The 26,182-nt window shown below is 41.7% G+C and overlaps 1 protein-coding gene across 2 annotated transcripts; it reads right to left on the bottom strand.

Moving 5' to 3' along the window:
• Positions 1 to 4,372: 4,372 nt before the first annotated feature.
• On the bottom strand, positions 4,373 to 24,375 carry CGA (glycoprotein hormones, alpha polypeptide). Of its 2 annotated transcripts, none has more exons than XM_030490092.1 (4): positions 24,263 to 24,375; positions 7,420 to 7,529; positions 6,271 to 6,455; positions 4,373 to 4,787 (listed from the first exon to the last, which is right to left on the bottom strand). In XM_030490092.1, exons 1-4 carry the CDS (start codon positions 24,373 to 24,375, stop codon positions 4,710 to 4,712), a joined length of 486 nt encoding a protein of 161 aa, XP_030345952.1. In that variant the 3' UTR covers positions 4,373 to 4,709. The 2 variants fall into 2 exon arrangements, with proteins under 2 accessions (XP_030345952.1, XP_030345953.1); XM_030490093.1 differs by lacking the exon at positions 24,263 to 24,375 and adding an exon at positions 14,373 to 14,541 and having other exon boundaries at positions 7,420 to 7,522.
• Positions 24,376 to 26,182: the final 1,807 nt, after the last annotated feature.

The raw sequence follows: 26,182 nt of genomic DNA, 5'->3' as shown, positions 1-26,182 counted from the left end.
AGCTTGTAAAGCCCTCTAATATACATACCTGGGCTCCCTTACCTGGTAAGAAGGTCTCCTACTCTGCACCTTGACATTTGCTAGCAAGCAGATGCTTGCACTACGTACTTGTCTCACAAGCGTCCCCACAATCATGGATTCATTGAATATTAGCACAGCTTCTCAGTCCATACATGCCCACACCCTGGGTCCCCTTATCCAGCATGGGCTCAGACATCAAGCCCTTCCAGATGCAGGCTTCCTCCTGCTTACCAACTAGTCCAACTTAAAATTTGATGTACAATCACACATACACATGCACACAGGATTAAGCCAATTGGGGTATTTACAGGTACTGTAATAGACCTCTCCCACATAAATGCGCACCCTGGCCCCTCTGACACCTAAACACCTAGACCTACAAGCTTTCTGGCCTACAGTCCCTCCAGTTGGGATGACCCACACCTCTCTTGCCCATTGGTATCTTTAGTTGCTGGCACGAAGACCTATGGGTTCCTTCTCCAGCTGCTAGCACTCAGGCCTTGTAGCACTCACACATGGGATACAAAGTGAGATTTCACAGAAAATATGAAAAAAGTTAAGTAAAAGATTTAACATGAAGATAGAACAGATTGCAGTGATCTAGTTGAAGCTCAGTCAATCAAGCACATTTGGCAGCTTGCACACATGACCAGCCCCTTTATTACCCCTCGCCTCTGTTTTTCCACACTTGCTCCTCCCCAATCCACCCTGATGACCACCACCACCTTTCTCCACCTTCAGCCCTTCCTCTAAACATTTTATAGCAACTTTTCAAGGTCCTACGAGCCCCTTCTGATACCCCACCATGAGTTTGGTGGACCCTCGTCTCTCCCTGCAAGGACCCAGCTCAGCCAGGGCAGCCTTGACCCTTGACTCTGGTTAGAGAGCTGGGGCTGCCCCTCCGCCAGCCGCCCCAGGGCCACCGCTAATGGCCCATCAACCAGCGGCTGCAGAGCTCTGCTCTTTTTTATTGTCTCCTTTATCACCTGTTGTTAGGTTTGTGCATCTGCGTGTTTATTTTACCACTTTCCTTGTTACCTATTGTTTCTTCTGAATTAAAGAGTTGGAGCCTGGTAATGAAGCAGATGCTCCCACATTCTACTCACTCACCCTCACAATTCATACTTTGAGACCTCTTGATGTCTGAGATCGCCTCCAGGGGGAAGACGGATCCATGAGTTGAGAAGTTCATGACTAAATGGTTTTGTACAGGCAAGAGGGAAAAGACATTGAAAAATAAGACTAGGCATCCTAGAATTACACAGGGCTGCAGCATCTCATGTCGTCTTTAAGATGTCTTCTTTAAAGCATGAGTTTCACTCTGGTTACTAGGTTTCAATATTTCATAGAATCACAGAATGGTTTGGGTTGAAAGGGACATTAAAGCTCATCTAGTTCCAACTCCCCTGCCACAGGCAGGGACACCTCACACTAGACCAGGTTGCTCAAAGCTCCATCCAGCCTGGCCTTGAACACTGCCAGGAATGGGGCAGCCACAGCTTCTCTAGGCAACCTGTGGCAGTGTCTCACCACCCTCACAGTAAAGTATTTCTTCCTAATATCTAATCTAAATCTCCCCTCTTTCAGTTTAAGCCATTCCCCCTTGTCCTATCCCAACATGCCCTTGTACAAAGCCCCTCTCCAGATTTCTTGTAGGTGCCCTTTAGGTACTGGAAGTTGCTCTAAGGTCTCCCCGGAGCCTTCTCTTCTCCAGGCTGAACAAGCCCAACTCTCTCAGCCTGTCGTCATAGGAGAGGTGTTCCAATCTTCTGATCACCTTCGTGGCCCTCCTCTGGACTCACTCCAACAGCTTTATGTCCTTATGTTCTCATTTCTATAGTTTTACAATGCATAAAATGGAAGTTGTTTCAGAAGATGTAAACAGAAGTTTATCATGTCACCAACCTGCTATTGTGGGCAGCATAGGCATAGATAGACAAGCAAGTACTTGATACTGCCAGAGGAGCTCACTTGAGTAAGAGGTAATCCAGGAAGTTTGGCAAGATGAAAAGGTACATCTTCCCTGCAAGCGAATTTTAGAGAATGTTTCCCTGCTCTCCCTTTCAGTCCTGTCAGTTATGAGAAAATGCAATACCATTCCCAAAGGTAATAATCTTGCAGCTTCAAATCACTCCTCTCTCATTGCCCAGAAATTCCAGGCAGGATCTGGCTCTCTTGCAAAAGTACTTGCATCAGTCATGTTTAATAAAACTGTACAACAACTTGGAATTGGAAGCCAGCTATAGTGGCTGATTGACATGTGCTCTTGTAATGTCTTCAGCGATGATATAAAATGAAAAATGAGAAACTTCTCTTTGTGAAAAATATGCTGTTGATATTATTAAACTCATCCTAAAGACCACGCTGCTGGACTACCTCCCCTTTGACCAAAAGTAATGTCGAAGCAAATGAGACATAAATAAAACATTAAGGAAAAACTTTCCAGAAGATTGACATGTTCCTGAATAGTAAGAATAGTGAAACAAGAAGACCAGTCTTCCTTGCAGAGTCTGGAGTAACCACTGGAGGATTTTTCCAGGAGCAACTCAGGCAAAACATCTCCCAGGAACTGCATGGTGCACGGTGCAGGTAGGACATGGGATTGGACCACATCAGTGGTTCCCAGGAGGAAAAAGACTGAATCAGGGGGTTAAGGGACAGAGATGAGGCCAATAAATTTTACTGGACTTATGCTGAATAACGCTTCTCTAAGAACCTCATCTCCCCTGCCTATGAGAAGTCTTTTCTTCTCCTCAAAGCCCCATGATTGTATTCTTAGAAAATGGCATTGAATTTGCACTCCAATAGACAGAAGGGTGGATGAATAGTGGATTTAAATTATCATTAGATCGCACACCACAGGTCTTGGGCTGGTCAAGTGCCCCATCAAAGCTTAGCCCTGGAGGCCTGTCTAAACTACTTCAGTCATCTAGCACAGGTGCAGACACTTGCCATGGCCATGCCCCAGGACAGACCAGCCACCCTCACAACCTCACTCCTCTCAACCTTCCCTGTCCCTAAGACTAGAAGCTCTTACTGCTACTCTCACAGCATCTGCTGCAGGGAAATCCCCCACAAATATATCTGAGGCTTTTTGAGGCAGCACATTTAAAATCTTTGCAGCCAGCGACCATAACAAGGCTGATGTTCTCACCCCAGAAATCAGGGTGAAAAGCAGGGGAACTCATTCATTTCATGCCCTGGGTTCAGCTATAGCAGTCATTTTTTTCCTTCTTAGTAGCTGGTGCAGTGCTGTGTTTTTGACTTTAGCCTGAGAACAACGCTGATAACACACCAATGTTTTTAGTTGTTGCTCAGTAGCACTTACCCCAACTGAGGACTTTCTCAGTCTCATGCTCTGCCAGTGAGGAGGGGAAGCCAGGAAGAAGCAGAGACAGGACACCTGACCCAAACTAGCCAAAGGGCTATTCCATACCACAGCATGTCATGCCCAGTATAGAAACTGGGGGAAGTCACCCAGAAGGCCCAGATCACTGCTCGGGTCAGGCTGGGTATCGGTCAGCAGGCAGTGAGCAGTTGTATTCTCTCCCCTTGTTATTTCCCTTATTATTATCATTGGTGATAGCAGTAGTGGTTTTGTATTATACCTTAGTTGCGGGACTGCTCTTATCTCAACCCGTGGCAGTCACATTCTTTTGATTCTCCTTCCCACCCCTCTGGGAGCGGGGGGAGGAAGAAGGGGGGGAGTGAGCGAGCGGCTGTGTGGTTCTGAGTTACCAGCTGGGCTTGAACCACGACATTTCAGTTCCCATGGGTGAGCTCCAGACCTGCAAGCAGTTCCTCCAGAGACCCTGATCCAACCCACTACAACTGAAGAAGCACTATCTCTCAAAATCTCAGTTTATGATATTAAGGTCATGTATTCTGTGGTCCTCTTCTCACCTAACATATTCCCTACATTTTCCATTTGCACATTGCGTTTGGGAATTATTAAAGCCCTGTACCATGCTCCTCAGGCATACCTTAAACACCTAATACTGTTGCACCTCTCCTCTGTTCCACCATTGTTATATGAAACTGTACAATTCTTTATAACATCTGATTCTACATCCATTTACCTATCTATACGGCAGGAGATCAAGTTCAAAGAAAAACAAAAGCACAGAAAGACAGAGCACAGTGCATAGATGATACACTGTTACACTTTCTGCCCATGAGGTAATGAAAAAACGGAAGATAAACAGGAGAGACAAAATGTCTTGAAAAAAGTCCTCAAAAAATCTAATCACTAAATGAGTAAGGAGCAATTATTGCTTCTTCTTCTGTCCACTTCCCCATCCCTCTCTTTGTCCTTCCTCCCCCCCATTAAAAAAAAAGAATAAAATAGAAATTAACTGCAGCAGTATCTTTTTTTTTCTTTTGCTTTAAACTATTAAAACAGCATTTTTCCTCAAGAAACATTGATGATTTAACTGACAGTTTATTTTAAAAATAGATCAAGCATTCGGTTGTCATGCAAGTGCTGTATTTTATCCCAAATGGAAATAATTGAACTCACTTAAATGCATGAAGAAGCAAAGAGGAAATAAAACAGCCATCCATTTTACTCAAAAGTCTACCCAGTGTCTTGACCAGAAAACATAACATTTTACACAGCGGTGCTATAAAAGCTCAAAAACAAATATCCCATTCACTGTTGTCCTTGATTGTTAACAAAGGGACAGGCTTTAGGATTTATGATAGTAGCAGGTACTGCAGTGACAATCTGTATGGTTCTCTATCTTCACATTGTCCTTAAGGGTGATCTTAAAAAAAGAAAACACACACATATAACAAATAATTAGCATTAGCTACACAGTAAAAACAGTATTCTCAAGCAAAAGGTGTCTGAGGCTTTTTTCTTAACCATGAGCTACACAGGATCTTTGGGGTACATGTACTAGAATGGCCTCTGAATACCACTCTGTGAAGCTGCATCACCAGTGGCTTACGGAGCCGTAAAGAGGTTTGCAGTAGTGACATGCATAGTGACACAGATTGCTGTCCTTAATTTGGCACTTCTTAAAGTGTCTAATTTTCAAAAAGTGTCAAGTAATCAATCTATAAAAAATCAGGAAGTGTCCTTAAAATATTCCACGTGGGGATTATAAAAATGGAGGCCACAAACACTATGAGTCATCTTTACTTTTAATCTCGACCAAATTCTAGTTGCTGCTTCAGGGCAAGTTTAATGCTTGTGGTCTAGAAAAAGATCTATGCTCTACTCAGATGAAGAGCCAGGATGAGTTCAGCTGTTGTCGTCTATAGGTAAGTCAGGTGCCTGGGCTCTCCTCAAAGCCAGTGGAAACCCAATGCCCTGTTCAGCTGCACACACAGAGCTACCAATTACCACTTGAGATTTCAGAGAGGATCTCAACAAGCCTCCAGCTGCTACTCTAGGTCTTTCATGGGTCCTGTGTCTGCCAGCCATACACAGATGTCTTCAGTACTCCAGGGCATCTCAAATGGCCCCACATCTGTGAGCGGGTAACTGAACTGAGCCTCTAGTTGACACACTTAATGAGCCTGGTGTGTGCAGATCATCACAGGACAGACACCTTAGCTTGTTTCAACTAGCTCACCATTTATGACATCAAATTTAAGGTTTCTTCACCTGCAGGTGAATCACTTCCAAAATAATCAGCTTTAGCAGAATCTCTCTTTAAAAGAACATTCCAGATGAGAGTGTTAAATGCTCAAAGTAGTTTGACACGTTTACAGTTCCCTCTTGGTTATGCTATTAAAATACAATCGCAATTAATCTAACAAGCACAGATGGTTTTGGTCCCTCATTCCCATATACATAATTGATAGTATTGACCGGCCACCTTCCCAGAGAACTCCTGCCTATGCAGGAAAGAAACTAGGAAAATGATTTGCTAAAATCAAATACACATTGCACAGCATTTAAGGGAAGGGTGCACAACCAGAAGAGCCAAAAATGAGGGGACAAGTCCATCACCAGAACTGCAGGTGTCATGAGTCACAGCAATTTCACTGAAGTCAGTGGCACCACACCAGTTTCCACATCCCAACTGAATACCGCTTGACAATACTCAGTACTGGTTGGCACTTTAATTTCCTCTTTAGAAAAAAAGAACCGAAGCATGAAGAATATAAACAGCAAGGATGCTTCCCTCAAATAGTTCTCCAATGTCCTCCATCAAAACCATATTCTTCTCCATTCACTGTTTCAACTAAAGATTGCATCCTAAAAGAATCTTAAACAGGTCTCATTCACACACTCACCTTAGTAAAAGCCTTTGCTACGCAGCATGTTGCTTCCGATGTAATGTTCTTAGGAACAAGCATGGTCTTCTTGGACCTCATTGGAGTAGGATAGGCCCGGGAGAAACAGCACCCAGTGCACTGGTAAATGGGCGCTCCTGGCTTGGAAAAGAATCTGTTCTCTCCTAGCTTGCACTCTGGACAACCTGCCATAGAAACATAAGAAGAGACTTCTACTTGGTCTCCTGACATATTTTAACTTTCATAAAGAAAGGGAAAGAGCAGGCAGTAAGAGGACGCACAGGCACGTTCTGCTGCTTGATACGTGCAGAACAGAGAAGCACAGACACCAAAGCTCCCCTCTTTAGGGTCCTTCAACTCTGCAACACACACCAGCTGTAAAACTAGACTGAGGCTTTCTAGGTAAGGCACAAGCATTACTGTATCTTTTCTGGTTGTCTTTTCAATTTTGTTGACAGTTTTGGAGGGTTTTTTTATGTATGTCTACTGCACTAGCTGTCCCTAGAAAACTTGCTACTAGCTATAGATAACTAAATAGCATTAGCAGGATTTGTAGTGCTTCTTAGACATCATCTTCAGGCAAGGCCCTGTTATCAAGTGTTTTAAAAATGCCCAATGATCCCAAGATTTTTGTAGCTTGCATTTTTCTATATTCAGTTTAAGGCTGAATAAAAAACCCTGCATCCTCCAAAACACCTCTAAAAACTTCCTAATATACCTCTTCCATAGAATGCTGCACCACCAACATCCCATATTTTGGGCTGTACAGAGGAAAAATACTCTGCATATTATGAGGAGAAGCTATGGTTCTGCTGTGCCTGATGTTACGTTATCATTTAGATCTCAGGAATACAAAAAACCCAAAATGTTTCTATTTTATAATGTTTTGAGGATTAAGGTTACCCACTTCAACAAGAGGACACGTATCTGTGTCCAGGGAGGGTCTTGACCTGGAGAAATCAAGTTTAGAGAAGAAACAGGATGTATACTCATAGCAAAATTATCTTGATTTATTATCCCTTCATATCTCAGTGTCAGTAAATGCAACTGAATGTTAAGATTTATGACCACATTTATAAAACATGTGAAAGTTTAATTAATACTCCTTACAAATAATTGTCCTATTTCTGAATGCTGAAAGCAGCTTACCCTGCATGAGAAACTCTCCATCTGGGAAAGCATGAAGAAGATGCAGAAAAACAGATAAAATGGTCAAAGTGACAGCCACATACTTCCCGTAGAAATCCATGATCTGTGTGGAAATACAAATGCACACATTTTTAAAGAACTGTTTTGATCTGGGTACAGTACTAGTATCTAAGCTGCACACTGATACAGTATTCAGTGCAAGTAACAGGAACAATTTAGAACTGGGATTGGAAACTGAAAATGCAGTGTATTGATGGGCACTTTATAGGCTCAGAAAATTGACTTCATCACAATAACAAAAATGTGCCTTTCTTTCTGGCCTTAATAGTTTTTTTCTGAATATTAACATAAGCCACAGCACATAAACTTCAAATGCTGCAACTGTATACTATTTATGGTAGACTGGATAAAGCCAGCAAATGCCCATGGAGAAAATGAAAGAATGTGCAGAATCTGGGATATGGAAAGACTAATTTCAGGAAAAATAATTTCACATCAGGACATAACTTCCTTAACCAAGAATCAGATTATTTGTCCACACACTGCAACAGCCTCAAGTTGTGCCAGGGGAGGTTTAGCTGGGATATTAGAAAAAATTTCTTCACCAAAAGGGTTGTCAAGCGTTGGAACAGGCTGCCCAGGGAGGGGGTGGAGTCACCATCTCTGGTGTACATTTAAAAGATGTGTAGATGTGGTGCTTTGGGACATGGTTTAGTGGTAGACTTGGCAGTGCTAGGTTTACAGTTGGACTCAATGATCTTAACATTCTTTTCCAACCTAAATGATTTTATGATTCTATGACTTCTTTAGTGTCAAAGTCTGCATAAAGAGATTTTCACAGTCCTGTCCCTCGGTGGGAGAAAGCTCCTCCAATCTATGTAATTAGAACAGTACTACACTCTGTACTCCAGAATGCCCAAGGAGACGGTGCAGAGAGAATGCTCAGGAGAGCTTGAAACAGCCCAGAGCCACCTGCATCGCCCCAGGTCAGGGGAGTCCAAGGGCCTTCAGCACCACTGCAACCTTCTGGACTGAGATTATTTTAGGCTTCATTTTACTAATGCAGCAGCTAGGCCTTTGTGTTCTGAGTAACACAAAGCTGATTTGGTACAAGCACATCCTGGTCAGCTTGAACTTTTAAAAATCCTGCAATAGTTCAGGTTGGATATAAGGTAGAAGTTCTTTGCTGTGAGGGTGGTGAGGCACTGGAACAGATTGCCCAAGAAAGTTGTGAATGCTCCATCCCTGGCAGTGTTCAAGGCCAGGGTGGACGGAGTCTTGCGTGACATGGTTTAGTGTGTGGTGTCCCTGCCCATGGCAGGGAGGTTGGAACTAGATGATCTTAACGTCTTTTCCAACCCAAACTATTCTATGATTCTATGATTCAGTAGATTATTTTTGTGCAAGAAAGCTAGATGCAGCATTGCACATCTGTCCTTCTACAGCTATCATATGAGATGAAGCGGCCATAAATAGCATATTGCTTGTTCTCTGGGTAAATCAATAGAAAGGCAGTTGTGTGGCTATATTTGATCCAGATCAAATCTATACCATGGAGTAATGCATATCTCTGATATGAATAACCAACGGAACCATAACAATAAAGATGCAGAATATACAACTTGTAACCATATGAACATCATCCAAAATTCTCTGCTTTATTTAAGAAAAAAAAAAAGTTTACTTTCATTATTATTGACAACGAGATTTCCTGGGGGAGAGGAATGAAACCTCAGTTCTTTCCGTATCCAAACATCAGACGTACTAAGGACTACAGACGGATCAGAGGGATGCTTTTTGGTAAGTACCACAGGACCTTTGAAATTATTCTGAAGCATTTTGTACCTCCCTACTCAGAGACAAAAAACGGTCAGAAGAAACTGTTGTTTATTTTGAGACAGATAACTGCTATGCACCTGTGGCTTGACCTGGAAGGATCTCCCTTACCACAAAGTCAGGCAGGGTTTGAATTAGGCTAAAGCTGCCACATGCATTTTCAGATTTCCATGTCATAAACATCCCGTCAGCTAATGTTACTTTTAAAAATTTTGGCTTAATCTGAGCTATGAATACATAAAACAAAATAATGAACCTCACTTCTGCTCTTGTCAGCACTAAAACGTAGTATTTTAGGCATGAAGTTTGTGACCTTCCTTCTCAAGCACTAAGCCTCCTGTACTGACAATTTCATTGTGCCAAATCAAAGACCATTTTGGCCAAGTCTCTCACTTAGAAAATAGAATTTTCACCTTAAAAATTATTTCCTTCCAAAGCATAGACCTGAGCCCTTCCTTTAGAAATGAACAGGAATTACTTCTACCGCACGGTGAAGCATGGAGAAAAGAGCTGTATAAGGGATTTTGAAGTATTCTATTCCTAAACTGGGAAAGGTGACAGAGACAGCAGCACTCCTTCACCCAACCTGGCTGGCCAAGGGACAGCCTTGTCTTGAAGGATTGAGTTTCAGGGTCTTTTTATTGCTGAGACACAGAGCACATTTCAATAGGGGACTTTCCCTGCCCTCGCAGATTATCCTGTGAGGGACTCTGGGCTGCGCGCTGCTCACCTTCACCCTGAAGAGAGGGTGCATGGCTGTGCAGCAGCACCTGGTTCACTGGCTCCAGTTGTTCCCGACTGGCTTCAGCCAAGCACCCCAGGCAGCATACCAAGCCCACAGCTCCTAATCACCAAACTATTTACCTGCCTTCTCAGAAACATTATCTGATCATGCAGATCTTGCCACCTCTGCAGTCATTCCTCCAGGCCATGGCTGGAGCTAACCCACAACTTGTCAGGGCTGTGCCTGAACTGCAGTGCTGAAGGCATCTCCAGACTCTTGCAACTGGATCCTTTCAACAGTTTCTTCTGTAGCTGCATAGAGACCTGATTCCTTGACTTTAAAAGACTGAAACTGTCACGCAAGAGCATGATGGGTGGGATAAGGCCCCAAGCTGACAACATCGACATTTTAGATACTGAAAGCTACTGTGCTTTACAAACAAACATAACAATCATTCAATCCATAACTACTTACGAGCTTCTATTCTTCCAAACACACCAGTCAATGCTGCTATTCCATGATAAATATTCTTCAGGGACAGATCAAATCGTGGCCTGAAATATTTCTGAAAATGAACTTGTAGTAAGAAAGGCAATAATACCAGCAACAAAGAAACTGATCTTGGGATTTACTTTAGAGGTTATTTAAGCATGCTATACTGGTCAGAGAAGGTAGTGCCAACACTAATCAGGAAAGATGGTAGAAGAAAATCAAGTATAATGAAACAAAGATAGGTTTCACATAATGGAAACATATTTCTTTGCAGATTCTGCACCTACCTAGCAGAATCCTTGCAAGCACTGCTACAATGATCAAACATTCAAATAATGCCTGCTCACATCTGGGGGAAGAGGCAAAACTTAGGCAATCCACGGAGTGAAGCCACTTGCCTGGTATCATTATCTGAGAGTGAACCTGAAGCACTGGGATGTGGGCAAAGAGAGTATTGCTTAGCAGAGGGATGCTCCATTACTGCAGAAATTCCCAGCGATATACGGGGACGTGAGGCTGCTACATCCAGGTCAGCAGGTCTTGGTTTATTGATTAAACAGACATACAACACAGTCATCAAAGGTAGTGGTCCAGATGGCAGCAGAGCACAGGCCCTACAAGGTAGCTTTGAAACCAGGAAACAAAATCAAAGACAGCTCCATCCTTGCAGCAATCAGAAGATCCTGCCCAGGCGGATGAGGCTGAGACCAAAGGCAGGATGACAAGAACATGTCCCTTGCCTGACGGGGGTTAGCAAAGTGGAAAGGAACAAAGTTTATGAGTAAGACCGATGTTCAATGCTCTACAGTGCAATGAATGAAGGCACAAAAGTGGAAACAAGACTCTTTCTAATTAAGACAGCAAAAACTAGTGGTAAAAGACTGATCTGAAGCCCAGCTAAAGTGAATAGCTAAAAGGCCAACGAGGCTGCAATTAACAGGTGGCAAGGGTTGGGTGCTGGATCCTCCCTCCCACCTGCCCAGCAAGTCAGTTCATGCTGGCAGAAGACAAAGGATAAAGAAGTTCAAAGCAGCTGATAACAATCAGGAAGAAAAACCACTGACAGCAATTGTGGAAGCCCTGGAAAGAAGCATTTGGAAGAGGTATCGAAAAGCCATTTCAGTGTATGTATGTATGCATGCATGCATGCATGCAAGCAAGCTGAATGCAACCTGCAGTTACTCATCTTTGCTTGGGCTTTTACCAAAAACCCCTCTGAGTACAAAAAATAGTCTTTTGATGTCAGTCAACAAGTGGCAAAGGAAACAGGGGATGCCGTTACCATGGTAGCCCCATAGAAGTGTTGAACATGGCTCTCAGGTTTCTGAGAAGCAGCTGCCAGCTCCCTGTTACCCTCGAAAAGAGTAACCTGTGCACACAGGAGATAGGTGGTCCTTCACACTGTTTAGATCCACAGCCTTCTATGGTCCTGCCAAATGTTTTGGGAACTGAACTGAGCTCATCTGCATCTATTAAGCTGTGCTGAATAAATTGGCTGGATCCCCCCCTCCAGCAGAAAAGGCTTTTTTTAAGGTTATGGTCTTCCCAGCCCTATAGAGGGGATGTGGCTGCTGGCAGACTTGCCTGCACTGGGACATGATTCCACAGCCCTGCTCTATGCCAGGGGACATTCCCCAGAGTGTAAGGAGCTGGTTGGAGGGGTTCATGCACCTATGGAAGACAGACAGCCTCTTCCAAATGACCTGTTTCCACATCATCCTAAGCCTTTTGATAGTCTGGATGCTCCAACGGCTCCAGCAAGATGCCAGCCACAGGAGTAACAACACAACTCTTGACTGATTATTCCAAGATTTCATGCTTGTTGCTGAAGGCACAGTGGCATTCTCCATCCTCATTTTAATAAGAATACAACATGCTATGATTTGGTACATTGTAAGGGTTTGAGGCAATCCCAGAGGGAAGTTGTTTAAATTACATTAACCAAAAGGGGAATTGAAATTGCAGTTTTGCACTTCCTCTATTGAGTCAGACTGTCAGGCTCATACCAAAACCACCAAAGATACCTGTCAACAAAACCCAGATGTGATCTTATAATCATAGAATCATAGAATGGTTTGGGTTGGAAAGGACCTTAAGATTATCTAGTTCCAAACCCCTGCCATGGACAGGGATGGCTCACACCAGACCATGTCACCCAAGGCTCTGTCCAGCCTGGCCTTGAACACTGCCAGGGATGGAGCATTTACCAGTTCTTTGAGCAACCTGTTCCAGTGTCTCACCACCCTCACAGTAAAGAACTTCTTCCTTATATCTAACCTGAACTTAACCTGTTTAAGTTTGAACCTGTTACCCCTTGTTCTGCTACTACAGTCCCTAATGAAAAGTCCCTCCCCAGCATCCTTATAGGCCTCCTTGAGATACTGGAAGGCTGCTATGAGGTCTCCACGCAGCCTTCTCTTCTGCAGGCTGAACAGCCCCAACTTTCTCAGCCTGTCTTCATATGGGAGGTGCTCTACAGCCCCCCAATCATCATCATGGACCTCCTCTATATGAATAGTTTGGGTTAGAAGGGACCTTCAAAGGTCATCTAGTCCAACCCCCCTGCAATAAGCAGGGACATCTCTAACTAGATCAAGTTGCCCAGAACCACATCCAGCCTGGCCTTGAATGTCTCCAGGGGTGGCACATCTACCACCTCTTTGGGCAACCTGTTCCAGTATTTTACCACCCTCATTATAAAGAATTTTTTCCTCACTTCCAGCCCCACATCCATATCTTCTCTACTCTACTCTTCCAGTGCAACAGCCATTTTGCCTTATGGTCTTACTTGTTTTTCTGACTCTGCCCATGCTGCTAACCCAGTGTCTACACCACTCATTTCATCTCACCATCAAATAAAAGGAAACTTTTACTTTGCTCTATAAAATTATCTTTCTTAAGCTATTGGCACATTATATAATGCATGAATTCCAGCAGCTTTTCGGAAAGATGGTAATTTTAAATCTTTCCCAGCAGTTAAAGTTCCACCTCATTATTTACAGTATCTTGTCTTTTTCTGTAAAGAAGTTACCATGTTATCAGTTACCACCACAAAAACAGGTGATCATCTGTATTTGCAAACAGGTCTTCTGTTCCGGTACATGTGGGACTCTGTGGATGCCTTTACATTCATGTGAAGCTCCCCTGGATCAGAATCCCTCGTCTAACTCTTTGGTCTTTGTCCTGGCACAGACATGCCACCAAGCTCTGTTCAGTGCGTAATTAGTACAAACGATTTGTACTAATTATATGAAATAACCTAATGTTTTCAGCATAAGCTCGAAATGTCCCTCTATACTTGTCCATAGGGTGACGGTGGTGTTGTCATACCCAACAGCAGTCAAACACTTTGTACATTGTGTGCATTTTATTCTCGGACACTTGGCCATGAAGTATGGCTGTGTCACAGCAACAAAGGACTACAAGTGCACCCCAGTGTCATGTACATAGTAACCTCCTAGCAAACTGCTGAAGACTGAGAAATCTTCACTAACAGATTCCTTTTTTTCTTCCCTTAACATATTTAATCATGACTGGTAATTTAAAGACTCTAAAAGATGTGCTAGTACCACAGGCTGTGTAACGTTTGATATTTGACAGCAACACCATTGACCAGAAGAAAAGTACAAAGTTACTGACGAAGAATTACCAGACCAGATCAGAAATCACAAAACATCGACATTTAGCCGCAAAACTAGAACCTTGTTTTCTCTTACTTACCAAGCTAGTTTAACCACCACCATTGATGTTTTAGTCCCAAAACAACCTTTAAGTTAATTTTCAAAGTAAAAACTTTGACAGAAAGCAAGGAGAAGAAAACTTCTGTAGAGGAGGAAAAGAGAATGAAAAAAATACGTAACTGTTCCTCTTTAACAGTAACAAAAACTTAGAAATATATTACCTCTTTTGTTCAATAAGAATAAATCAGACAGCTGAGAAACTGCAGAATGGTGTTTGGAGGTAAGCTGTCCTTGGCGCTTGGATGTACGCTCCTGAAACTGATGTACAAAAAAGTTGCATCCTTCTTTTATACAGTAAAGCTAGATCATATTCCTCGCCCACATCTAAGCCATAGGATCAACTGTACATTTTCTCTAATGACTGAACATCACTTTATGTAATTACCAGCCTACCATGCTGATCTTATCTTCGACTTGACTTTCATGAAGATTATTTTTTTTTTCTTATATAATGAAAGAAAGGTCAGCTTGCGAGCAATAATTCAGTGCTGGATGAGTTTCCTGGGGAACAAAAATATCGAGCATCCAGTCATTTGCTGCAGTTTTTAGTGAACAGAATCTCCTTTCAAAAAAAGAAGTGTTACTAAGGTTTCCTGACGCTTCTTAGAATATTTTTTTTAATTTCTAAAAAAACCCATAAAACACTTCTACAGCAATGGCATTGATTTAGCAAAGAATAACAAAATAAAGAGCAGCAGTGATCTCTGCACACATTTAAAAGAATAATCTCCATTAGAATTTAATGCCCAAAGAATGAATGTATGGATAAATATAGAAGGATTACCTTTGTAAAGATAAGATTTCTTATCTTATTTTTAAGATCTCATCTTATTTTTAGAATAAACCTAATACAATTAAGGCACTTCTGAAAATTTCACCAGGGTGCAGATTTTTAAGTCTTAGGGACTCATAAGTCCTCAATTTCAAGTGACAGAGTCTGTGTGGATGCTGGCTAACTAAGACAGGTCTCACTTTGCCTTCTGGCACCAAGGCGAAGCAGCATGGCAGGGCTTGCATCCACTAAACTCTTCCCTTCCCAAAGGGGAGGTGCACATCCAAACACCTACTGGGAACAGCCTCTGGCAATGCAGACAATCCTGGGTTGGTGCTCAAAGCCATTCCTGCAACCCCACTGTGTTTTAAAGTCCTGAAGACCTGAGGGAGATTCACTTCAGATGTCAGAAGTTCACTGCAGAAGTTAGTTGCCTAAACCTGTGTTACTGGCTCTGGACTGCCTTTATACTCAATGGAGAGAAATAGCCCTAAACATCTACTTTGATACAAGATTAAGTCACTTTTCCGGGACTATTTTTCAACATTGATAGCCCAGGGTAACTAGCTTGGACTGTTCACTATCCTACTCTTAGAGATTTACAAATGTTTTATAGCTTTAAGAAACTCCCAAACATCCAAAGGCTTAAAATTACTTTTTAAGCACCTACTTTTTGTCACTCACTGTTGGAAATACGATACTGAAAGAGACCTATATACATTATCATCTTCCTATGAAAATGAGGCTTTGATTCACGACTCAGCCAGTCTCTTCCAAAACGTTTACTGTATAGATGGATTTGGTGAGTCATACCTATCCAGATTTCTGCCGCTCAGTTTTCCTATCCCTTGCCTTGACATTCCTTTTTAATAACAGCAGCACCCCCAGACTCTGTTACCTATTTCAGACACATCTATTGCAACCTTCTGCCCACACTAACATCCTCATCTGCTTCAAGGTGCTGGACACCTTTTTCCCTTCTGTTTGTTCAACTGATCACTGTAACAAAGTTAAACTCAAAGCGATTGTCCCCAGCCTACACTTGGCTTGAAATTGGCTTCTGTTTCAAAACTGAAGATGGATTTCTGCATCCGGAAGCTTGTTTGGTTTTTTTATTGGTCCAACAATACAAGCCGGTCTAATAAAAGATAAATAAAAAAAGTCTCTCTCCCTACAATCTTGCTTCATTTAATAACAAAAGCATAAGGTTGAAATTTGAAAGCTATTGGTAAACATAGTTTTCTGAGAAATATTCCCCTGGAAGACAGAAGCTTAATATTTCTTGTCATTCAAAACAAACTGATGAAAATTGCTGAAGTTTATAGAGTGCCTCTGACTTGGCTCTTCCTGTCCATTTCATACTCACCCCAGCTTGCAGTTCTACGGGAAAATCAAGATGACTTCTGATGCTTCACAAAACCCTGAAAACTATCTTCATCATCAGGAAAATAAGTAATTATTATATTGTACATTCATAGTTGGTACTTATTTACCTATTGTAGCATGTCACCAAATAGTAGAAAGGAAATGCTATACAAAGTAGTTCGTTCATTAGAAGGGCCCAAGCACAGTGACAATGTTACTCCCACAGTGTAAAAGAAAAATAAAAACGCCCACAACCTGGTAGTCTCTTCCTATCAGAATGTATTAGGGATAAATCTTGTGAAGTCAATGGAATTACACTGGTATAAAAGATAGTTTAAAAAAAAGCTCTTATTTTTATTAAGAGGATTTCTTACGTTAGCTGCTCCAAATCTCCAACTAAAAATACTTGCTCAAATCTGTCTTGATGTGTGACTGGATGAGAAATAAGAGAATGTGGCTCACTGTTTGTTTTGTTGGGGTTTTGTTTTTTGGCAGGGGGAAGGAGGAACCCCTCTTTAAACAGGGTATTCTTACATCACTTAGCAATACTCTCACAGGCTTTTGCTACACTCTGATATTATGATTATGGTCTATATAAGTACATGGATGAAAAGGTAAGTATGTATGCCAAACTGGACCATCAAATATGCTTTGCAAATCAGTATTTTGTTTCCTATTTGTAGGAGCAGAAAAAGCCATTGTGAGGTGGAAAAAGGCAACAAACTGCTAAAATTATCAAGTTTATTTGAGGCCACTATGTTCCTAAATTTGTCTGGGACTCTATTAAGAAGCATAAGTGAAACTAAATATAGCACTTGTTAAGACTGAAATCAGTCTGAGCTCAGCACTTACATGTTATGGAGTTTCAACTTTTGCCTCTTTTCTAGGAGCTGGGTCCCTACAGCTCCTTCTCTGGCTTTCTCTGGAAAGGAAAGTTCATGTCTCTTCCCTTGCTCTGCCAGATGCTGTCTCAGGGTATCTGTCCTACTTCCCTACTTAGTGACATCTCCTTATCTACAGGCTGCTTTCTGATGTTGCCTCTTCCTTGTTAGAGGAAAGCTTTTCTGCCTGGCCACTCAGCACTGACAGTGTGGAGCACCCTCCAAAATGGAAAAGGCTCCCCTGCTTCACAAGAAAACAAGAAATTTCTGTTCAGAAATAACTCCACTTAATCAATAAACAGACACCCCCCCCCACGTGTAGTCACAGATCAGCACTGTAAAACAGGACCTACCTACTTTTAATAAGGGCAATACAAGGTTTGCTACAACTTACCCCAGCAGTAAACAGAGTACAGAGCACACCTACTTCTTTTGGTTGTACCAGAATCATTCCTGCTTTCTTTCTTGGTTTTCCTATAGTTTGTAGATAAACAAAGGAGAAGCAGCAAACTTTAAAATGAAGTTCTGACAGCATTTTTGGCTTGGATGGACATGCAGGTTGAATTTTAAAGGATTTGGGGGGGGGGTTTGTGGGGGTTTTTTTAATAAGAATTAAATCACATTCAAGAACTTCCTCCAAATGCAGCCAAAATCCATCATACATCATTTGTTTAACTCAGAAAACAGGAGGCCCCATCTGAGAATGGAATGGGTCACTGAACGCCAGAAACTCCTTTCTCCTTCTCCCTTGCAATCTTTGAATACCTCTTTGGCTTCTTTGTCCAGCCCTGCCCTATAAGCTGACACAGCACCCACAAGTCTGAGCCTGCAATGGACCCTGAGCCAGAGGCGTCCTGAAGCACTGGTACTATCTCTTACATTTTGGGTGTCACTTCCTTCATTTCTCATGTTATCTTCCTGGCATCCCAGAGGAGAGAGGCTCCCACATACCACAAGCCACTCTGCACTGACGCAGGCATGTAATCAGAACTGCTAACGAGAGATAGCAACAAAAGGCCCCACCAGAATGACTGAGAGAATATCCCGGCGAGAAAAATGTTACAAGGATTCAAGTAAAAAGAAGTAACTTGAGTCTTAAACAAAAAGATATGCAGCTATTTCGATACTTCACTGAGCCTCCCAACTCCTTCCCAGTTTGCTTGTAACTTTTACAGATGCCCTCCATCTGTTCCAAGAGACAGTAACACCAGCTCAGTAGATACACACTTAAACAAGACTCCCCAAGGCAACAGAAAAAACAGATAAACACCATTTTCAAGTCAAGAGCTCCTGTCTCCCGAAATACTTCATACCATCTTATGTGGAGAGCAGAAGTCAATTTTTCTGTTTTTACAGATATTTTCAACTGATTATCTAAAATTATCTCTCAAAGCAATACTTTCTGGCCTCATCCTCCCTTGCTTAAAATCAATGGGAATTCTGCTATTATTTCAAATGACACTGGATCAGGACTTTTAAGATTAGCTATTAGTGTTCTCAAGCTTCAGCCAAACATTGATTATTCTGAGATAATAAGGCTTTCAGTACTTACTGCACATAAATAATTGACTGCAAAGCCTCTCCTATTCTAAAACCATAGTGTAAAAAGGGTTCACTAATACATATATTTTTTGTTGTTATTTTTAAAGTAATTAAGATTACAGATGATGGCACTTCAGAAATACGTGCAATAATCATTATTTCACCAAAGCTAAGTAAAAATTGTGCCTCGGAAGATAAACAGTAAGATTATAAGGAATACATACACTCTTTCGCCCTTTTAGACTGTAACTTGTCAAGGTCAAAATGTTTAATCGTGGCATGTTATCAAGCATCTTACGGTACTAAGAGGATGATGGCTTCTGTTTAGCTCTGTTTTCATGCTTCTTTTTGGAATAGGTTTATTTGCAATCCAATTCCTTTGAGCAAAATCAAAATAGATAATATTACAACTGTCACAGCATTGTGGAACAGCAAACAAAATGTCATTAACGTGTACGTTTGACCCCAAGGACTTTGGAGATTGTATTTCAATATTCTTTTTCTCTACTTTTAATTAATAAACGTAACTCCACCTCATATAGTGACTAAACCAGCTCACAAGGTCATTCCTGTTATGCACAACGCTGCTCTGTTGAAGTAAGCAGGTTTGTTGGACTCCTGAAACATTAAGTGCTTATTATTAAACAGAGGTAAAACACTAGACTAGATGGACTACTGATCAAACTGATTATGTCAATGAATATCTTCCTGCACCATAAGGCTAGCCCATGAGAGAGAGACAATGCAGCCTTTAAACATATTTTGGTATTTAGCTTTTTCATGAAAAAAACAACCACCACAAGCCATATGAATGGATCACTGCATGTCAGGTTTAGATCTGATAAATAGCCATGTAAAAGTGAAATGTATACTTCCAGTGCAGCTAAAACAAAGAAGCCTGATCAATAATGCAGGATGTCTCATTTATATAACCAGCTATTTCAGCAGCTCTCGCTATCTAATACAGAAATAATTGTTCAGACAATTAGCTGTTATTCTTCCGTAGCCCCAAATCTGAACACTTCCATATGCTCACTGTATCACCTCTTCTATTAGTAGAGATTTCTAGCATGAATTGCTTTCACATTTCAGAGAACTGTATTTCTTGCTTTTTGCAAGTGAAAGCAGAAAAAATGCTTAAGTTCATCAAAATCTGATCAAATTGCAGCAAGCAGGAAGTAGGCTATGCTGCTGATAACAAAAAAATGCACTGATATAGAAATGTAGCTGGAAAAGGAATTCTGAAGAAAACAGCTTATTTCTATCACATTACCAGAGGCTCATTACCAGGTTGCTGTTACCCTCTCCACTGTCACTGCACAGAGAAACCTGACTGCCAGGTCATTCAGCTGAATAAAAAAAATCACTGTATTTCCAATCCATATTGCAGCAGCACCTAAGAAACCCATGCTGAGACCAAGCAGAGATGGTCCCCTGCCCTGGAGAACTCACCATCTCACAACGGGCTTGGAGAAGCAGGAACTCCTCTTGTTTCACTCACGTGCCATTTTTCTGAAGGCATTAAATCTCAAACTCCTGTTCTGGGTGTCATCAAAATTTACAGATGCAGTTCTAGGTCTGCATAGTGCAGCAGGTCAGTTCCCACATTCACAGTGGTCTCTTCTGATCATACATCTAAGCAATCCCTTCATACAGCCACCTGCCCCTCTGGAAGAACTGTGTGTAACGTTATGTTTCACATTTCCCAAAGACTTTCAGAGCAATGAATGAAGGGAATTATACGTGGTCCTTGGTGATCAGTGTGACTCAGCACATGGAAAATGGGCAGTGTGTTATAATTAATGCCATATTGGAAAGTAAAGCAGGCCAATGTTGCCCACCTCCATACAGTTGTCTTTCAGAAATAAAAAGGGCTTACATTTACATAATGATGCATCAACACAGATCTTACAGTGCTTTGGAAGCTGGATATTGAGAGTTGAGTACCCACATTGCTCAAATTTAACCCACTCTCAAAAGGCAGGACAGTAGCCATTCATTACCAGCAACTTTACATGACTGTCCTCAAAAGGCCTGCAATGAATCACAGCTACATCTCAAATTTAAGCTAAATGTCTATCTAAGCAGACTGTAAAGGTCTAAGCTGTAAATTTGGGGAGAGGGAGAGGGCAGGGAAGGTGGTCTGAAAACCAGTAAAAACATAAAAGATTCTATTTGATATTATCTTGTGGTCCAGCCTATTTCTTAAGCTAAGCTTAAGGTATAAAATGAAAGAGCTGAGAAAAGACTAAATAAAACCTTCTAGTTCAAACAATCTAGACAGTGCATGTGTCCTCTTTCCAGACATGAGAAATGCAGTGGAAAATGCTTCAGGGGTTTATTCCCTACTTCAACACTCAGGAATTATTTTGTGCATGCAAACTTCCGTGTGCTTTTTGATAATAAGTTGTCAAGAACTACAGGTTATTGATATTTTCCCCTTGCACAAGTGCACAGAAGGAATAAAAATACCACACTGGGATTCAATTCTCCCCAGCTTTAGACATCTGAGGTACAGATGCCCAATGACCAAGCTGGTTGCTCTGGCTACCTCTACAGTCAATGGGAAGACACAGGCATTTTCAGGGTGCAGTTCATCTAACCTATTCTAGCACTCTCCTTAGAATGAAGTGGGTGATGTCCTACAATTGCTGATTTCTCTCTGCTGGTTATAGACAGATCAAGAAAACTGGCTTAGACAGTCCTATCTAGTTTTTAAGATATCCACCCTTGACCAGACGAATCCAGCCCAAAGAACCTTTAGTGTTACGGCTAATATGCCAGGAATAGATACAGTCATGGGGTTTTTTTACACTTATACAGTCTGAGGTCCATGCTGTTTCCCAAGTTCTCTGTAACTCCCTAAAGCCCATCCAGAAGGTTAGGAAGGGGAAGAAGGCGAGAATTGATCTTATCTGTTAATTGCCTCCTAGATTCTTTCCCTTTGTCTGTGCTCATTTGTCATCTTTTATCTTGTTTGGTATTTAGCTTTAAAATTCTCTGCAGCAAAGACTATCCTTTTATTCAAACTATTTTTAACCATGACAAGGGCTCCTAGACAGTGTAACTACCAAAGATCAACACTCTGCTTCATATGAAGAAGGGAACGCACTGCATCCTTTTAAAGGATGGTGCTGCAAGTGCAGCTGCTGTGATGACAGTAAGCAGACTTTCAGAAACATAACTTCCCAGAGCTATTCCCAGGCTATTCGCAGAGAGCTAGAGCCTGCATAGAGAAACCTTCAGACTAACACTAAATGCATTTAACTGCACTTGTTTTGATTTCACAGAAATTCATACTGAGGTCCTTCAGCTTCTAGTCTTTGGTACAGGCAGATACCCACAGACTAGTGAAAAACTGTGCTGGTAAGTCACACACAAGATCCTGCAAGCAAACACTCAGCTCCAACCTCAGGATATTGATGTCTTTTTCAGGAGTGCACTACACGCTGCTTTAAGAAGGCAGCCAGAGCTTTTGGCTAGCAAGCTAATAACAACATTTCCATGCTACCATTTGTTAACTGGCTGTATTTTTTCCTGGGAATATCCTTTAAAGTTGTTTTGGTATTTTATAAACATTTTAAATGCCATATCTAAATGTTAGATAGGAAATTCAAGAGACAGCACAACCTCGCTACTTCTATTGGCTAGTATCAAATACCACCAAGTGAAGTATGACTAGGTAACAAATGTTAGTATTTGATATGCCTTATCAAGCTGAAACATGCATTTTTAATTTTAAACAGAGCTTCACTGCAGCACTGAAGCAGGCAGAGCACCGATGAAACCAGATTTGCTGCTGTTTGATGTGCTGCAGAACATGGCAATACAACTGATTCATTACAGCAAATAAGGTCACGAGTCTGCCATTGATTTATTGGTTTAAAGGGTCGTGTGTGTGAAATCAGCTCACTCTGACAGGGAAAAGGAAAGCTCAGTGCCAATGCCTTTGTGTTTTAACAGTTTCCTGGCTCTCCGTTTTAGCTCTTCCACCAATGTTGCTTTAACAATGTTGCAATGAAACAAGGGAAGCAATGTCCTTGGGAACCTTTGCAGCCCTGATACCCATAGGAGTGTGTTTTAAAAAGCTATATCCAGCAAATAATGAATTAAGACTCATAGACATATAACGAGTAGTCCTCAGAGCACAACTTACAGAATTGCTCTGTGCAAATGGGCAGGACAGGCAAGGTAGTGAGTGATGTATTCAGTTTCCTGGGGTGTACAAAAAGAGTCCTCTGTGCCTACCTTCAATTTAGGTTAGAATTACTAATCCTGCTGCCTGCGAATCACTGCTGGATCACAGAATATCTGGGTGGTGGTCTAGCAAATGTTTACAAGAAGAACTTTAAATCCTACATACATGCTTTCCCTCCCACTCAACTAATTCCTATATACAGAGTTGCAATCAGTACCATCTACAAATGAGGAATGAGCAAGCACTAACCATGGGGAAAGTGATTCATCAGTCTAGCAAATTAAAGTCCAACATAATAAAATTGAATGCAGATGAAAGCGCATGGAAGAGAAATTAAAACAAACAAACAAACAAACAGGCATGGATATGAACTGATACTTTCGTTATTTACTGTATCTGGAATGTATCTTTGAGGGTATGGCTATACATATTCTCCAAAATTGCAGAATAAGACTGAGATTTGTCTGATTGGATGCACACACCTGCAATGTCATATAGACACCTGAGCTGGATGTCTAGATCCACTCAGAATCAAAACAGAAAAAAGGGCATTTTTAGACCTATTTTTGAGAAGTATCTCAGGACAAGGTAAACTGACCACTCTCCTTGGTTATAATGGGAACCTAGACAACTATCTCAGATGTAGGCATCTACAGCTGCACTTCAGATTCTTATATTTGGCCAGATGAAACTCATGGCAAGCCCCAAAAGACCAAAAAGACTCACTTTTTAGCAGCCTGTCTAAATTTACTCCATCTATTCCCTATTTCAACCACTACAGCTTTTCTTAGAACATTGCTACAGATACTGACGTTCTGAAAACAGGTTAAAAAAGGGCAAGGGAGGGTATCAATACAGGATCTAGAAGCCATTCTGCAGGCACTGAATGGCACCAGGACATCCACCAGCGTGGTATGGCCCCGTATGAACACACTGACTACAAAAGTAGAGAGACAGCAGCGTGCTGCCACACCTAAATTACTAAGTTCAGCTGAGAAGCAAGGCTTGCCGCTGGAGTCACAGAGTCACAGTACAACTGCATACTACCTGTAGCCAGGACCAGCACAGCTTAGGCGCCTCTGCACCTGTTTCCTTGCTCATCCTGGAGCTCAGCCAATCGATCTGCCCGAGGCCAAAGACAAGACTGAGCGCTTGAGGCTAGGCTGGCACACATCCTAGTTTAACACCTCGGGGCACAGTCCATTCATGCCCAGCAGCAACTACGCTCACCTCTGCTCTCCTTCCCCACCAACATACTCTCTCCTTCTACCCCTGTATGCAGAGAGAGAGATAATTTCCAACAGCAAGCAGACATTCAAGCACAATTTAGGGCAGGGGATCACACGAGGTCCCCAAGTGAGCAGTCTGCAGTTGTTTGCAGAGCAGCCGCTGGTGCGAAGTCTCATTAACTTTGGTAATGTAGCAAGTCCCAGTGAATTCAGCAGCATTTAATCATGTACTTACACGTTGCCTGAGCAGGGGTGTACATAAGCACACATGCTTTGCTGATTACAACAATTTTTTGACACTAAGCACACACACTGAAGAATGGTATCGGGATTGTCAAGTACAAGCTTAGAGAGCCCAGCCCTTGATCCCATGATACCTAGGGGAAAAAAACAAAGTTAGAGGTGTTTAAATTAGTGGGCTGTGACAGAATTCACCATGAAAGTTCAGAGAACTACCTGAAGTAATGTTTGAATCATTGATGATTGCTTTTAAGAAATAACAGCAAGCAAGGAAGGTTCTAACCCTGGAAAAGCATAAATGCAATACTTATTTTTAAAACAGAGGATAGAGGACTCAGAGCATTTTATACCTGTCAACCTAACTTCTACCCCTTGAAACAGAACAAATTATTAAATAAAAAACTTGTAAATACCTGAAAGATTATGATAATTATTAAAAAACAGTCAAAATTGGTTTGTCATGAAAAGACTCATATCAACTGATAATCTCCTTCTCTGACAGGATAATTGCTCTAGCAAGTAAGTGCAAATAGCAGATATGATGCATATTGACAATGACAAGCTTTTGACATTGTCCCACACAGCATTTTCCCAAGTAAGCCACGACAGTGCATTCCAGGGGTAAGCAGCAACCCAGTAGGTGCACACGACATTTGAAAAACTATTCTCAAAGTTCCGTAATTGATGGTTTGCTGTCAATCTGGGAAGAGCCACAGGACTTTGTCCCGGGGCCAGTTTTATTCCCCACATCCATTAACAGCCTGGGTGATGGCACATGGCTGTGCTGCCACAGTTCGGTGGTGACATCAGGTTGGGGAAAGTGGCAAAGTGCTCTGAAGGATGGAAATAGCTCTAAAAATAGGGCTCAACAATTGAAGCAGAAGCCTAAAACCAGCCAGACAAAATACAAACCAGACAATGTTTTGGAAAGAGAAATCTAATGAGGGCAGAAAGTTAAATATAGAATAGGAAATGACTGTGTAGACAGAAAACAATGTGGGAGATCACAAACTAAAGAGTCAACAATGTAACAGATGACACAAAGAGTAATTATTCCACTTAGCTCTGGCAAAGCCCCAGCAAATGTAGTACTGGGTTGGGCACTGGTCACTGTACTCCAAGAAACATAGTAGCAATCCATGGGGGGGCCATATGACAGCAAGGAGAGTTTAGGAAACAGCAGCTGTGAGAAAAGCTGAAGGAACCGGGTTTGTGTGTCTTAGAAATAGAGCAGTAAATTGAGAAATTAAGAGATCAAGGTGGAACATTATAGCGGCACTCCAAAATGTAGGAAGCTGCCATGAAAGATTTGATGACCATTGTTCCACCCCGACAACGAGAGGAAGGACAAAGATCAGTCAAATTCGCAGCAGAGAATTCAGTTAGGTATTATGATTCAATTCAGTTAGGATTCCAAAGCATTGAAACAGGATATTTCAGAAGCTGTGAAATCTTCCCTCCAGAAACCCTGATCCCACTGCCTTTGAAATAGCACATAGCAACTTTGTATGATTAATACTAAAGGTGTATGTGGTCATCAGTGAGTTTGAAAGGTCTGTTTGGTCTCTGTAAGTCAAAAGTCACTCAACTCCTAATAACCCTACATCACTGCAACTCCACATTGCAATGATTCAACGTTTCTGTAAGCATGGCTTGAGTGGCAACAGGATCAGACCTACATTTTTCCTTACACAATGGTGCCTAAGTAATGGAATGTGTGTCTCAGGTCTTTTAATGTAACATA

This window comes from Strigops habroptila, chromosome 6 (genome assembly GCF_004027225.2).
Source record: "Strigops habroptila isolate Jane chromosome 6, bStrHab1.2.pri, whole genome shotgun sequence".
Lineage (NCBI taxonomy): Eukaryota > Metazoa > Chordata > Aves > Psittaciformes > Psittacidae > Strigops > Strigops habroptila.
This window is presented reverse-complemented; position numbering and strand designations above follow the sequence as displayed.